Source organism: Girardinichthys multiradiatus, chromosome 4 (genome assembly GCF_021462225.1).
Source record: "Girardinichthys multiradiatus isolate DD_20200921_A chromosome 4, DD_fGirMul_XY1, whole genome shotgun sequence".
Classification (NCBI taxonomy): domain Eukaryota; kingdom Metazoa; phylum Chordata; class Actinopteri; order Cyprinodontiformes; family Goodeidae; genus Girardinichthys; species Girardinichthys multiradiatus.
Genome location: NC_061797.1, coordinates 36,741,228 through 36,757,400, shown reverse-complemented (window position 1 = coordinate 36,757,400; position 16,173 = coordinate 36,741,228). Strand labels below are relative to the sequence as shown.

Below are 16,173 nucleotides of genomic sequence, written 5' to 3'. Positions count from 1 at the left end.
TACAAAAATCAATTGAATGATGAAGCAATTGCACTTGGAAGATTAAACATTTTTCATTTTGTGCCTTCCAGCAGCAGCTAGCTGTTCTAAACCTGTGTTCTATATGAATGTTGTACTCAATGCTCTGAATTTTGAGTGATCTGTTTTTCATTATAATGACAGTGAAATTTCAAGCTGCTTTCTCTTAGGATTTAAGTGATGTTTAAACAAAGAAGCAGAAAGAATTATGAACGGAATACATAAATAAGCTTAATGTAAAATAAGCTTATCTTGAGACAGCTAGTTTGGAAAATATCTTGGTCGTCCTTCAAGTCAGAATTCCAGCTTTACTCATCAAAAATTGAAGGTTTGTCACCAGGCACTGCCTCAAAATAAGATATGCCTGATAAATGCATAAAACATCATGCGAGCTGCAGAGATGAACTGGGTTCATGTTCTTGTTTGGACTTCTAAGCCTAAAGTCTTAAGGCTTCCAGTCAAAGTCTGTATTATATGGCTGCTGCCAGTATCCTATAACTGATCACAACAATAAGCAAACCTCACTGGTTTTCTGACTTGGTTGTTGAGATTTTACTCATGAGGTAAATATAGCAAACTAGAATAATTAAGATATTTGTTATCTGTTATCTTAAGTCTGTCCTCTACAGCGGATCTAAAGCTAACAAGATTCTGCTCTAAAACAGAATGCTTCATGTTGTTTTTGCTGATGCTTGTACATAATGTTTGTTAGTTTACTACACTTAAACTCAAAATTATGCACACATCAGGCAGATTTAGTTTACCAACATGGTACCTCGGACTGGAAGTAGTATTAAGATACTGGAGCAGCCAGACAAGAGTCCAAACTTTAAGGTGATAGAGAATCTGTGGAGGGAGGTACAGATTAGGGTGATGGCAAGGAGGCCCTCCAACCTCAAAGGATTGGAGCTAATCGCCAAAGATAAATGGTCAAAACAGCAGTGGAAACATGCTGTTCAGCAATTTTAAGCAGGGTTTGATTGCAGTAATGCCAACAAATAATTTTCCACTCATTATTGAGAAAGGTAAAGGATTTTCTACACGTTGTTTCATTAAAATGTAAATAAAAACAGATAAGTTATTATTTTTATAATATATTTTTGAGAGATGTATGTCACATACCCTAGAAACAAATATCTTGGTTGAATGAAGTAAGTTTTAAATCTAAATCTGCAGTGATTTGACTACAATGAAAAATAATAGTCATAGTATTTCTGGTTTTACCAGGGGTCATAATCTGTCATATTTTAAGTCAGCTGACACAAGCAGACAAAACAATCAATGGGATTAAAGTGTAAGTTTTCAGATAATTAAATAAGTTACACATGAGATTTAAGTATTTTATTCAATTCAGTTCAGTTTATTTACAGAACACAAATTCACAATACATATTGTCTCAAGACACTTTACAAAAAAAACCACAAAAACAATAATTTCAAGCCAATCATACAGAGAGATTCCAAGTGAACTACATTCATTCCAATTGATCCTAGTTGTCAGACAATAAAGTCAAAATCAGTTTATTGTTAAAATTGGTTAAAAGGTTTCCTGCCTAAGGAAACCCAACAGATTGCATTGAGTCACTGACTTGCAACTTTCGCTCCTCCTGGATGAGCATGTAGCGACAGTGGACAGTCTCTTGCATTGTGTTGTTGACTTTGCAGCTATCCCTCATACTGAGCATGTAGCGACAGTGGAAAGAAAAATTCCCCTTTTAACAAGAAGAAACATGTAGCAGAGTCAGGCTAAGTGTGAGTGGCCATCTACCATGATCCTTTATTTTTATAATTCTATAACACTCTTACCTTACTATATGTTGTGAGGACCTTGCATTGATTCTCATTGACTTCCAATGATTTCCATTCATTTTCAACCCTTTCTATGGTCTAACCCTGACCCTACTCCTAAATCTAATCATTGCCAGTACACACCGAACCACTAAGCCTAACTTTAACTCAATTCACACCTTAGTCCTAAACCTAAACCCTAGCAAAATAGCAAGTGAGGACCATGAAAATGTCTTCACTTTACAACAAACGGGCCTCACTTTGCTGGTGAAATAAGAAAAAATGGTTCTCACTCGGCCACAAAAATAGGTGCAAACACACACACACACACACACACACACACACACACATACACACCCAAGAATCAAAATATCCTTGAAGGCTTTATTACTCATCCATGCATACGGTAATAAATGAAAGTTAGTATAGGTAATTGCATATGTTAACATAAGTTTGTATACAAAAATGTAAAGTTTAAGATGTAATCTTTTCTCCCTCATTATCTCATGTTTTTCAGTATCGCTCTCTAATTACTTTGTGCTTCCCTTTCTTCCTGATTTATAAGTGCTCCAGCTGGGCGTTGGGCACTGCTTCCTCAGCTACAGTAAAAAGTGATCTCTGTGAATGTGGAGACCAAAGGAGAAGTGGATAAAGTAGGAGCAGGTCGTCTTGGAAGGTCAACATCCTTTCATCAACATGTGGGAATTCCTCCACTCTGCCAGCCAATTCCTAAACATAAACACATACAAACACAGAGAGAAACAGAGAGAGAGAGAAGGGGGAAGGCAGGGGTGGTTTGATGGGTTGTTTGACTGAATGGCCTATAGTCATGGTTACAGCAGCACTCCATCAGTCCATTCAAGGAACAGATGGTCGATGTGCAACAGGCGGCGTATGTTTCAATGAACACACACGCACACACACTAACTTGAATTCACACGAGGAGACACACACAAACAGACAGTCTCCCACACACACACATGCGTGGATGTGCCCCTGCTCAGAGGGAGGGTATTGAACAACCAGCAGCATATGTTCCACTAGTCAGAGAGCATTCATTCACGGTGAGACGAGAGTGGTGGTTGGGCTGGATGGGGGTGGTGGAGGGTGGGGGCCGTGGGGAGATGGCGAGGTAGGCCATAAAGTGAGGAGGAGGGATAGATGGAGGTGAATAAAGATAAAAAGAGTGGTGGGGAATGAAAGAAAGATAATAGTTGGAAGAAGCAATAAGGGTTCCTGTACCACTGGTATCAAAGGCACAGACTATTGTTGACACGGAGAGCAGCCTTAGACTTCAATTGAAATAATTTAGAAATCACAGAACCTCTACAAAATGAATACGTCACAAACTATTTTATAGTTAAATATATTAAGGACATCTCAGGGAAAAATGGCAGAACATCCATCCATTTGTTTTATGGATGGAAGCATAGTTGTTAGCTTTGTTGCCTTAAATCAGGAAGGTCCTGGAATCGAATTCTCCATACTTTCTGCATGGAGATTGTAATTTGTCCCTGTGCACGCTTGGGTTCTCTCTAGGTACTAAGGCTTCTCACCACTACTGAAAAACATGCATGTAAGGTTAATTAGTCTCCCTGAATTGCCGTTAGATATGAGTGTGTGCATGGTTGTTTATCCTATTTGACAACATGTCCAGGATGCACCCCCCCTCTTATCTGTTCACTGCTGGAGATTTTACCTATCCCTCCGCAAACATGCAAGGATTAAGCAGGTATATAATGGCTTGCAAAAGTATTCATACCCCTTGAACTTCACCACATAGTGTCACGTTACAACCACAAACATAAATATATTGTTTTGGAATTTCATGTGAAAGACCAACACAAAGTGGCATATAATTGTGAAGTGGAATAAAAATTATATATGTTTTTTTTACAAATAAAATACTGAAACGAGCATTGTGCAAACGTATTCAGCCCCCCTGAGTCAATACTTTGTGGAACCACCTGTTGCTGCAATTACAGCTTCAGGTCTTTTAGGGTATGTCTCTACCAGCTTTGCACATCTAGAAATTTGACTGACATTTTTGCCCATTCTTCTTTGCAAAACAGCTAAGGCTCAGTCAGATTAGATGGAGACTGTTTGTGAACAGCAGTTTTCAGATCTTGACACGGATTATTGATTGGGTTTAGGTCTGGACTTTGACTGGGCCATTCTAATACATTCATATGTTTTAAACATTACATTGTAGCCCTGGCTTTATGTTTAGGGTTATTGTCCTGCTGGAAGGTGAACCTCCCCAGTCTCAAGTCTTTTGCAGACTCCAACAGGTTGTCCTCCAAGATTGCCCTGTATTTGGCTCCATCCACCTTCCCTGTCATTGCTGAAGAGCAGCATCCCCAGAGCATGATGCTGCCACCACCATATTGACAGTGGGGATGGTGTGTTCAGAGTGATGTGCAGTATTAGATCTCTGCTACACATATCGCTTTACATTTTGGCCAAAAAGTTAAATTTAGTCTCGTCTGACCAAAGCACCTTCTTTCACATGTTTACTGTGTGTGTCCCCAATATGGGGGGGACACAGTAACTCAGCTGACTTTGTCTCTGACCGTTCTGGTGCGTTCCTTGAACTTCATGATGCTGTTTGCTCCCAAAAATTCTCTTAACCATCCTCTGAGGCGGTCACAGAGCAGCTGTATTTGTATTGAGATTAGATTACACACAGGGGAACTCTATGTAGTCATTAGCAATCATCAGGCAACTTCTGAAGGCAATTTGTTGTACCTAGAGTAAAGGGGGCTGAATACGTTGGCACACCACACTTTTCAGTTTTTTTATTTCTAAAAAATTTCTAAATCATGTATAATTATCTTTCTACTTCACAATTGTACACAAATTTGTTTTGATTTTTCACATAAAATTCCAGTAAAATCTATTTGTTTGTGTTTGTAATGTGGAAAAGTTCAAGAGGTATGAATACTTTTACAAGCCACTGTGGATTGATGGATGGATGGATGGATGGATAAAGCTTCTCATAGAAAAAAACTACACATGCAAGATAAAAACATTCTCAACCAAAAACTGTGTTGCTTATAATTGCACCTTTACAATCTACAAATTTAGTCTACAACTTCTGTCTACACCTCTTCAAATAAGTTAACAATAAGAAAAACCCAGAAAAAACAACAAGAGAGAACACAAGATTTCATTGTACTGAAAAGGAAAATGCCTGGAGAATATTTCATGTTTGACCCAGACAATACTGTGTTATTATAAAATGTGTGTTATTTTAAAGTTCTTGTTCTTTGGCCACACATAAAGAAATGAAGACATGTTATAAAAACCATAAAAGATTTTAGATTAAGTTGCATTAAACTCAAAAACATCATGGTTTTGTTGATGACAAATGGGTTTTTGTACAAACACATTTTTGATGGACAGTAAAAGGTTTTGTACAGGAGGACTGTTTTCTTTTACTGTTTTTTCCTTTGGTATATATTGAAGGATAAGGACATTGGTGCCTCCACTATTTTATTAATATTTATGAAATTCTGTTTTAGGTTCCCCTTTCTCTCCCCTAGATCATAAATTAAATGTTAATTATTTATCATAAGAATGATTGCATCATTGGGGCCTATTTTTTTTTCAAATGTGTTTGCGTGAGATAAAGTAACTGATCAAAACTCAACAAAGTGTACTTTCTAACAGATTTTCATAATACAGACTGAAAACAGTATAAATATATATTGAAAGATTAGCTATCAACTCCAAACACACACAGTAAAGATCTGCGATAGACTGGCGATCTGTCCAGGTTGTACCCCTCCTCCCGCCCGATTGCTTGAGGTAATCACCAGTTCCCCGCGACCCACTATGGAAGAAGCAGCAGAAACTGACTGACTGACTGTTGCCTGGTATGTGAGTAATAAGTTGTGTATAAAAACAGATCCAAACATCTGAGTTGAGAATACATGTTGATAATCAGACACTGATGGGCTTCACTGGAGGAGTCTAGCATCAAGAAAGTGATTCAGCTGATTTTACCTTCAGCTAATAAAGTTCAAAATGAGCTCAAGCTTCATCATCTGATGTTTTGTCGCCTCCATCAATGTGTGTGTGTCCAACTCCACTGACCACATGCTATTAGGGTTAGGGTAGTGTTTGAACTGGTGGCTTCCTCACACAAACAACAGCCCTCTGTGTGTTGGCCTCAGCTAAAAAAGGCAGTTTGTATTTATAGACATTGTAAATATACACGGGTTATATTTGTTCACCATGGCTCTGTGTATTTCTGGAGGCCTGTGTCCCTTTGGTGCGTGCCTTTGTGAAATCGACAACAACAAAATAACAGTCATTTCTGCCCCCGAGATTCTTTTGTGTTTGTGGTATGAGTTCACAGATACTTTTAGACAAACCAGCATTTCAGGATGAAGTCTTTTAAAAGTATTTGGGGCTAGAACTGCTAGAGCAACGTGTTTTTCATGTTACAGTTGGATCAACTCCTTGTAGCTTCTCCTTTATACCATTTAAAACAAATCCCCTCTTAGTTCCAGTACCAGGGCCCTGCAAAACTTTTGTTATTTAAGTATGTACTCGAAGGGGCTGTACTCAAGTGCATGCCACACTTTAAAAACTATGTCAAAAAAATGCAAACCATCATGTATCCTTTTTTACTACCAAAAAGATTTACGAAAAGACATTTTGTTTTCCTCTACAACTACTGCTTTATAATAGCCTTTCAAATTAAAATCCCAATGGAATTTATGGTTGCAACATGTCAAAATGTGAAGAAATTCTGGGGGTATGAATACTTTTGCATGCACACTAGGTTTCTTCAGTGTTTTGACCTCAGCTGGAGAAAAGTCAAGAGTGGCCGCCATCATAGAGGAAGGAGGTCTGAGCCAGTCTCAGGGAGGAGGCCTCTGGAGAAAGTTTGTCTGTTTGTTTCGCTGCTGCTGGAGGGGCCACGCCCGGACCTCCACCACACACACAGGAAACGAATCTGTCAGACTGCCAACTGGGTTTCCTATGGTTGAGGGCAGAGTCTGTGAGGCTCTCAGACTCATGTGTCTTCCTTTTTCCTCTCCTCTCTGCCTTCATCCTGATTTTTCCTAAATGTGTTCTCCATCACACATCCACCTGTCCCCTTTGCTCCTTACCTTTCTCAGTTTTTAAAAGTAACCATTTTCCTCCTCCAGTTTACTTCCATTTTACCCTCCATCCCTCTCCTCCCCCTCACCACAGAAATTGTCCTTCCTGCTGTTGTTATGATCTAGAATGAGTGACTGGACTGCAGTTTTCTATGTGTGCTGTGTGCCCCACCCAGGTGCCTCCTTCTCACACAGACACCCACACCCACTCACAGCACTTACAAACCCCACAACACCCACACGCTCACTCTGTTGATTGTTCTGCTGCCACTGGCCGGAGAAGAAAGACAGGGAGTGGATTGTGTGGTTACATCCCATTAAAAAAAGGTTGCATGAGTAAATCAGTCACTTACTGCCGAGGTTCAGATTCCTGCCCCTGTATCCTATTGTAACTCCAGCAAACACAGCAAATACACAGACTTTTCAATGTTTCATCAAGACTATACTTGATATTTGTAATATTTAAGCCCCTTTCACAGGTCAGCTACGAAGCTGGGCCTTCTTTGTCTTTGTAGTATTTAAATGTCATATTTAAAACTGAGCTGAAATACGCTTTTCAGTCATACAAATTACTTGGTTTTTAAAATGTCTCGCAAATATATTGACACTCCTTAAACGTTTTAACATTTTGTCACGTTACAACCATAAACTCCAATATATTTTATTAGCATTATACATGATACACCAATACAAAGTATTGCAAAAATGAGAAGTTGAAGGAAAGGTACACATGGTTTTCAAAGAATTTCACAAATAAATGCACAATGCATTTATATACATATGCCCCTATTGCTGCAGTTACAGCTGGGGGCCTTTTGGGAGTATGTCTGTAACATCTCATCGTGCACATCTATAGAGAGAAATACAATTCCTTTCAAAATGGTTCAAGGTCAGCCAAATTGGATGGAAAGAATCTGTCAACACCAATTTTTTGATATAAGATTCTCAGTTGAATTCAAGACTGGGCTTTGACTGGGCCATTGTAACACATGAATATGCTTTGCTTTAAATTGTAGCTCTGACTCTATGCTAAGAGTCGTCCTGGTGGAAGTGGAACCTCTGTCCCAGTCTAAAATCTTTTGCAGTCTGTAACCGAGTTTCTTTTAGGCTCACACTGCATTTAACTCCATTCATCAACTCCAACCCTGTCCAAGGAATTAAATGCAAAAATATTTGGGTAGTATTTTCAAGTAAACTGAGAAACCAAAAAGCTTAGAACGGTTACTTAAAGCTAAATGTTTATATACTGTATATACATGCCAACATGTACCAAGTCCACACCATAACATCTAATGTACCAGCCTAACCTCAACAGTTGCTAAAGCTTGGAGTGGGTACAGCTACTAATAAACATTACAAAGGAACAATAATAAAATGAATGCCAAACTACTCCAAGAAAACACATCTTTAAAAACAGCACAATCCATTTAAAGTCAAACAGGCTGGTAAATAAGTCACAAATGAGGCGAGGACAGATGTGGAGCGTTTAGGGTCTCAGGCTCGGTGGGAAGTTACATAATAACAGAGCAATAAGCAGAAGTAAGGCACCAAGAAAAAAAAAAGGGAGACATTCAGCAGAGGTCGCCGGGTCTGGGAATCGAACCCAGGACAGCCGCTTCAAGGACTATAGGCACTATATGTGGTCGCACGTTTAACCCCTACACCAGCATCACGCCCAAAAAGAGTGGCTTCAGGAACAAATTGCTTATCCTTATACCCCAGGACCAGACAATGAAACCTTCTTAAAGGTGCTCAAGAAGACAAGAAGAGGATCTTCTGAGTATTTGGCAGGTAATTAAAGCCTTGCTTCTGATTTCTCTACAATCGCAGAAACCATCTTCTTTTTCACTTCCGAGGAAACAAACATTCTTTAAATTTTTTACATTAACAAATCGTGCCTGAGCATCAAAATGCCTTTCTTGTTTGTGAAGCCGCCTAATGCTGGTCTTTAAATTAATTAGGCATTAAAAAATGACATTTTAACCATAATAACAGGAACTTGTGAATCAGTGCATCTGTTAACAATCTTAATTAAAAAATCCTAATCTGGTTTTACAAATTAGCTCATGTGAAAAAAAAACTAAAGAGAGACATAGTCCCTCCAGCGTATCCTGGGCAGGAGGGACCAGAAGGCATCCGGTATAGATGCCCGAGCCACCTCAACTGGCTCCTCTCGATGTGGAGGAGCAGCAGCTCTACTCTGAGCTTCTCCTGGATGGCTGAGCTCCTCACCCTATCTCTAAGGGAGTGCCTGGCCACCCTACGGAGGAAGCTCATTTCAGCCGCTTGTATCCGGGATCTCGTTCTTTCGGTCATGACCCAAAGTTCATGGCCATAGGTGAGGGTAGGAACGTAGACCGACAGGTAAATTGAGAGCTTCGCTTTTTGGCTCAGCTCTCTCTTCACCACAACGGACCGGCACAGCGATCCCATTACTGTGGCAGCCGCACCGTCTGTCGATCTCCCGCTCCATTCTTCCCTCACTCGTGAACAAGACCCCGAGATACTTGAACTCCTCCACTTGAGGCAGGAACTCCCCTCCAACCTGAAGAGGACAAGCCACCCTTTTCCGGTCGAGAACCATGGCCTCGGACTTGGAGGAGCTGATCTTCATCCCAGCCGCTTCACACTTGACTGCGAACCGCCCCAGTGCATGCTGTAGGTCTTGGCTAGATGGGGCCAGCAGGACCACATCATCTGCAAAAAAGAAGAGACGAAATCCACTGGTCCCCAAACCAGACCCCTTCCGGTACTTGACTGCACCTAGAAATCCTGTCCATAACAGTTATGAACAGGACCGGTGACAAAGGGCAGCCCTGCCAGAGTCCAAGATGCACTGAGAACAGGACCGACCGGATGGCCCCTAATAAAGGGCCCCTGACTCCATACTCCTGGAGCACCCCTCACAGGGCACCACGAGGGACACAGTTGAAGCCTTCTCCAGGTCCACAAAACACATGTGGACCGGTTAGGCAAACCTGCATGAACCCTCGAGTACCCTGCAGAGGGGGTAGAGCTGGTTCAGTGTTCTACGGTCGGGATGAAAACCACACTGCTCCTCTTGAAGCCAAGGTTCGACTATGGGCCAGACTTTCCTCTCCAATACTGTGGCGTAGGCCTTACCAGGGAGGCTGAAGAGTGTGATCCTCCTATAGTTGGAACACATCCTCTGGTCACCCTTCTTATGAAGGGGAACCACCACCCCAGTCTGCCAGTCCAGAGGCACTGTCCCCGACAATGTTGAAGAGGCATGTCAACCATGACACCCCCACAACATCCAGTGACTTGAGGTACTCAGGGCGGATCTCATCCACCCCCAAAGCCCTGCCACTGTGGAGCTATTTAACCACCTTGGTGACTTCAGCCTGGGCAATGAAAGAGTCCAACCTCCAGTCTCCAGCCTCTGCTTCCATCAGGAAATGCGTGACGGCAGGATTGAGGAGATCCTCGAAGTACTCCTTTCATCGCCCAATCATGCCCCCAGTCAAGGTCAGCAGCTCCCCACCCCCACTGTAAACAGTGTTGGCGAAGCACTGCTTCCCCCTACTGAGGCACCGGACAGTTTGCCAGAATCGATTCGAGCCCACCCTGTAGTCCTTCTCCATGGCCTCACCAAAATCTTCCCAGGCCTTAGTTTTTGCCTCTGCCACCGCCCGGGCCGCAGCACGCTTGGCCTCACGGTACCCGTCAGCCACCTCAGGAGTCCCACAAGCCAACCACAGCCGATAGGAGTCCTTCTTCAGCTTGACAGCATGCCTTCGTCGGTGTCCACCACCGGGTTCGGGGATTGCTGCTGTGACAGGCACCGCAGACCTTACGGCCATAGCTACAGGCAGCAGCGTTGACAATAGACGCGGAGAACATGGTCCACTCGGACTCTGTGTCTCCAACCTCCCGGAGGTGGGAGTTGAATACATCCCTGGCCGAGGGCTCCGCCAGGCGTTCCCAGCAGACCCTCACTGTGCGCTAGGGCTTGCCAAGTCTGTCCGGCTTTCTCCTCTTCCAGCGGGCCCAACTCACCACCAGGTGGTGATCAATGGACAGCTCAGCCCCTCACTTCACCCGAGTGTCCAAAACATGTGGTCGAAGGTCTGACGATCATTGACCTCCTGCCTAGGGTGTCCTGGTGCCAAGTGCACTGATGAACACCCTTATGCTTGAACATGGTGTTCATTATTGACAATCCGTGACTAGCACAGATGTCCAATAATGTAGCACCATTCAGATTGGGGACGCCATTCCTCCCTAACACGCCTCTCCAGGTGTCACTGTCGTTTGCCATGTGGGTGTACCAGCCTGTAGGCCGAAACGACAGTCAGAGACCTGACCCCAACCCGAAAGCGCAGGGATGCGACCCTCTCATCCGCTGGGGTAAATGCCAAAACGAGACGGCTGAACTGGGGGGCAACAAGCAAACACACCCCAGCCTGCTCCCCGTGGGCCACTCCAGAGTAGAAGAGAGTCCAGCCCCTCTTGAGGAGATGGGTTCCAGAGCCCACGCTGGATGAGAGCCAGACTATTTCTATTCGATATCTCTCGACCTCCCGCACAAGCTCAGGCTCCTTCCCCCTCAGCGAGGTGACATTCCGTCTCCCTAGAGCCAGCCTAAGCATCCAGAGATCGGCCGCCGAGGTGTCCACCTTTGTCAGCTGCCCAATCCTCTTTGCACCGGTCCCTTATGGTTCTCCCTGCAAGTGGTGGGCTCACTGGGGTATGGCCTCGCGTCTCTCATTCAGGCTTGGCCCGGCCGGGTCCCATGAGGAGCAACCCAGCCACCAGGCACTCTCCGACGAGTCCCAACTCCAGGACTGGCTCCAGGGTGGGACATCGGCTCCGCCGTACCGGGTGACATCCCGTGCCTCGATTGTATGGTCCTCATGAAGGTGTCTTGAACCGCTCTTTGTCTGACCCGTCACCCAGAGTCTGTTTGTCATGGGAGACCCTACCAGGGGCATTTAAGCCTCAGACAACATAGCCTCTAAGATCATTTGAGCACTCAAACCCCTCCACCGCTTTAAGGTGGCAGTTCAAGGAGGGATATTCCTAATGGTTTCCTGCAAAATTATAACCCTGATGATTATTTGTTTCTGACTGTTTTAAATTACATGTTTCTTTGAGACAAAATCACTCACACTAACCCTTTTTTGACACATCACAGTTGATTTTTTGTTATTTCACCATGTATACACCATGTTTTGGTGGCATGCAATATCTTTTTGTTTTCTTAGCATTTTTATTGCACATTTACTAACTAAAAATGTATTCCCGTCAGGATTATTACTCTTTTGCTAAAGTCACACACTCTGGGGCTGCCTCTGTTTGAGAGGCCTCTGTAAAGCCAAACTTCTGTGCTTTGGTTCTGTTAGGGCCACCATCACTCAATCAACAGTTTGACCTCCCTCCATTTGTTAAGTAAATCACTCTCACATTTCTTCTCTAATCTGCTTACAGCCCAATACACAATCACAGACAAACATGCCCATACAGAGCAATGAAAAAGCACTTCAGCTTACCCTGCATGCTTTTCCACTGTGCATGAATACCATCATTTGGACCTAATGTTCACAGCCTTTAACATTTTTCGCTAAAACCAGCCGCCACAGAGACAGTTTCTTCCCCTAGTCTGTTTCTCTGTTGAACATTCAATAGAATACAAAACAACAGCATACAGATGTTGCAAATGCACCTTTTTATTATATATGTGTATATTGTACATTGTAAATATGTATATTCTGTAATGCAAAAACAAAACCAAAGCGCAAAGTGTACCGGAGTCAAATTCCTTGTTTGTATGTACAAACTTGGCAATAAAGCTGATTCTGATTCTGATTTTTCGAATTTTGACAAGTTACAACAAAAACTTTAATCCATTTTTAGGGGGATTTTAGGTGATACATCAACACAAAGCAGAACTCAACAGTGAAGTGGAAGGAAATGATATATGATTTTCTAAATTCTTTACCAAAAGAGGTATTTTCTTCTTTGCAAAATAGCTCAAGCGCAGTCCAATTGGATAGACAGCATTTGTGAAAAGTAATGTTCAGGCATTGCCAGATTTACACTTGGATTTAGGTCTGGACTTTGAATAGGTCATTCTAAAAGATGAATATGCTTTGATTTCAACCAATCTATAGTGGTTCTGGCTGTAGGTTTAGGGTCGTTGTCCTGCTGGAAGGTGAGACTCCACTCGAGTCTCAAGTTTTTTGCCGCCTCTAACGGGTACTTTTCCAGGACAGTCCTGTATGTCGCTCCATTCCTCTTTCCATCAACTCTGACCAGCTTCCTTGTCCCTGCCGGAGAAAAGCATACCCACAGCATAATGCTGCCACCACTATGTTTCACCATGGTGATGGTGTCCTGAATGCTGAATACAAAGGTACTCCACACTTTTATTTTACTCGGAAATTTTTTTTGTAAATGACATGTACATTTGTTGGTCAATTACATAAAATCCCAGCAAAATGCATTAAAGTTCTCACTGTGTAAAAATGACTCAAAACACCAACAGTTCAGCTGTTCTTGTCCAATCTTACACTGATTGAAGTCTTAGCAGCTTTTGAGTATCTTTAAGAGTGGTTGCTCAAAACTATAAGAAAAATCTGTGTTTCATAGTTTCCACTTTGGAAATGTACAATTTTTGAGAATAGATTTTAAGAAATGTATTTAAAATATTAGCTTAACTCCACAGACCAACATAATGGATAATTTATGGATAGCATTAGTTTAGCCCCTGCCAAAGTAAGACTGGTTCAAAGTGTTACTAAATTTAAAATTAAGGGGATATCATTAAACACACTGATGAGTAAAACTTGGCATGTTGCTGTTTATTGTTAGTGACGGAGTAAAAATGAGTATGCACAAATAATCTGTTTTTATTAATATTAGAAAACATTTTAGTTTGACCAAACTTTCAGCTGTGGATTAAATTTTGTTTTTAACACAACCGTTTCATTTGCTCCCTGACACAAGCATTATTATTTCTCTGGTAAAGTCCATTACTTAAGAAAGCATTATACCCCTGGTTACACACAGTTTCCTTTCAGCTGTCAAAGATAGGTGACAGAAACAAGCTCCCGGTTAATACATCTAAGTACTAAAGCATGCTTTTTTTTAAATTTAGTTAAATTTTCAGTTCCAATAAATAAAAGTTTTGCTGTAAAAGGAAGAGGCAGCAGGATTTCTTTGTAAAATACCATGGCACTATTACCATTGTGTGTCCTGTTTAAACTTCATGTCTCTTCCTGCTTCATCCTTTAGACAAACATTTCCAAGGATCATTTGCTAATCAGTTTCCCCAGAGGAATTCGATCTACTCTTCCTTTTCATCAAGCCTTTTATTATATTCTTCATTTCTAAAGTCCTCCTCTTTAATCCTTAGTTCCTCTCTCTTTAAGCTTGAGTTGCATTCAAGGAGCAGGAGGAGGTTGCCATCTGAGAGGAGAGCAAAGGAGATGAAGGATAAATCAATAAAGAAAATCGGTTCCTATTTTTGAGCCACACAGATCCTACCTGGGAGCCAGTTGGTATCTCCCTCTGTTTTGATACAGCCGACCTCTGGTCTGTTTGCGAGGCTGGTTCCAGTTCAGGGGTCGTCCTTCATAGGAGTTAAAATGATATGATTGGAAACTTGGACCTCCTCTTCTGTGTCCTCCTCTCCACTGGAGTCTCTCTGGGTTTCCATGGTCGCTTCCTTCTCTCCAGACCTCCTCTCTTTCCCTCCATCTTTGTTCATGTTGAAGATCTCTTTTTGTCTCTTCTCTCCAATCCTGATCAACTCTTGGAGAGAAACCTGAGGGTGTGATGAAAACAGCTAATTATAACCATAAATAGACTTCAGAAAAAAGATTTACTACTTTAACCTGGGTGCTTGCTGGATCTATAATACAACATTCACTCAAAATATCACATTAAAGACATTAAGAAAGCCCTTCTGTCTTGATTATGGTAGTCTCTTCCAGGATATCGATAGAAACTTACTGAATGCCAAAAAAAGATGAAAAACCAATTTAGGACAGTAAGATAATCTGATTTTTAGAAGACAGATATTTGATCTCTTTTTTACAGTCTTAAGACATGATCAGTTTTTATTCACCCACATCTAAACCATAGTGGTGAATATCAGGCTTTTAAGCTACAAGTGCAGTAGGCACATGGTAGCATTCATTCTGAACCAAAGTCCTCTTTTCTTGCAATCTGGGCCGAAGTACATCATTTGAACCAGCAATTACCAAGACTGTTCACTGTGGAGGAACGACTCATCACTCTCATTTCAATGAAGGCTAATGTTGGCAACACAACCGGAGTACCGGAAGGCCAATAACATATTTTTTAAAACTAAAATCACAATAAGTTATGTTTTTATTTTTATTTTCCTGTTAAACATTAAACTAAGCATGCAATATTTAATTTTAAAAAAGTAGTCAGATGGAGAGAGATGTGTAAATCGTTGTAGATTAAAAACTTAAAAAGGTTTTGTCTTACTATTCTTGAGCTGCAGTCGGGGGGCTGCACAAAATCAGCCCCTGGGCCACACTTTGGACACCCCTGGAGTAGAGGGTTGGGCGGATTGAGGAAAGATTATTCAACTAACATTTAAATCCAATGGCTAAAGTTAAATGTTTCAACACAGAGGAGAATATCTCACACACTTCTATCTTAGTCTGACATAAAGTGGCTTGCAAAACTCCTCATATCCCTTGTGACGTTTTCTGTATTTTATCAAAGAGGGATGATGGCATAACAATATTTAGAGTCTGGAAAAGGCAGGGCCATAGACAAGAAAGTGATGGATTTTTTAAATTAAAACTAATTATGAATCCACAACAAACCTAAAAGACAGAAGACCTGCCAAACCAAACAAGTGTTTCCCCTCCCCCTCAAAAGGAGTACCCACAGTAAACCTTCCTCCTTGCCATCAACAGGACCAAAGCCACCATTTGTAAAACAGACTGGAGCAGCCCTTCACCACCAAGACAGCCAAATGGCCAAGTGACAAATAACTACCACATTAGATGTGCACCTTTGCATGAAACACCCCTTAAACCATTTTCAAATTCTGCCGTTACGAAAACAAACTTAAATGAATTTTAGGATTTGATGCAATAGGCCCCACAAAAAGTAGCAAACTAATGTGGAGTGGAAGGAAATTATGCATGTTTTATTTTTTTAAACTTGTTTTTCTGCTGAAAATAACATCTCCACAGCAGTTGCACTGCAGAGATGGTTTGTTCAGGGTGGTTTGCAGTGTTATTTTC

General features: G+C 41.7%; 1 protein-coding gene across 2 annotated transcripts in view; it reads right to left on the bottom strand.

The window, feature by feature from the left end:
• Positions 1–13,728: 13,728 nt before the first annotated feature.
• fam120b (family with sequence similarity 120B) overlaps positions 13,729–16,173 on the bottom strand; it is a 29,854-nt gene continuing 27,409 nt past the window's right edge. For both annotated transcript variants that reach the window (XM_047363753.1, XM_047363752.1), the window contains exons 14-15: positions 14,429–14,708; positions 13,729–14,350 (exon numbers count right to left, since the gene is read on the bottom strand). In XM_047363753.1, coding sequence (XP_047219709.1) covers positions 14,326–14,350; positions 14,429–14,708 — 305 coding nt within the window. In that variant the 3' untranslated portion in view covers positions 13,729–14,325. The remainder of the gene's footprint in view (positions 14,351–14,428; positions 14,709–16,173) is intronic.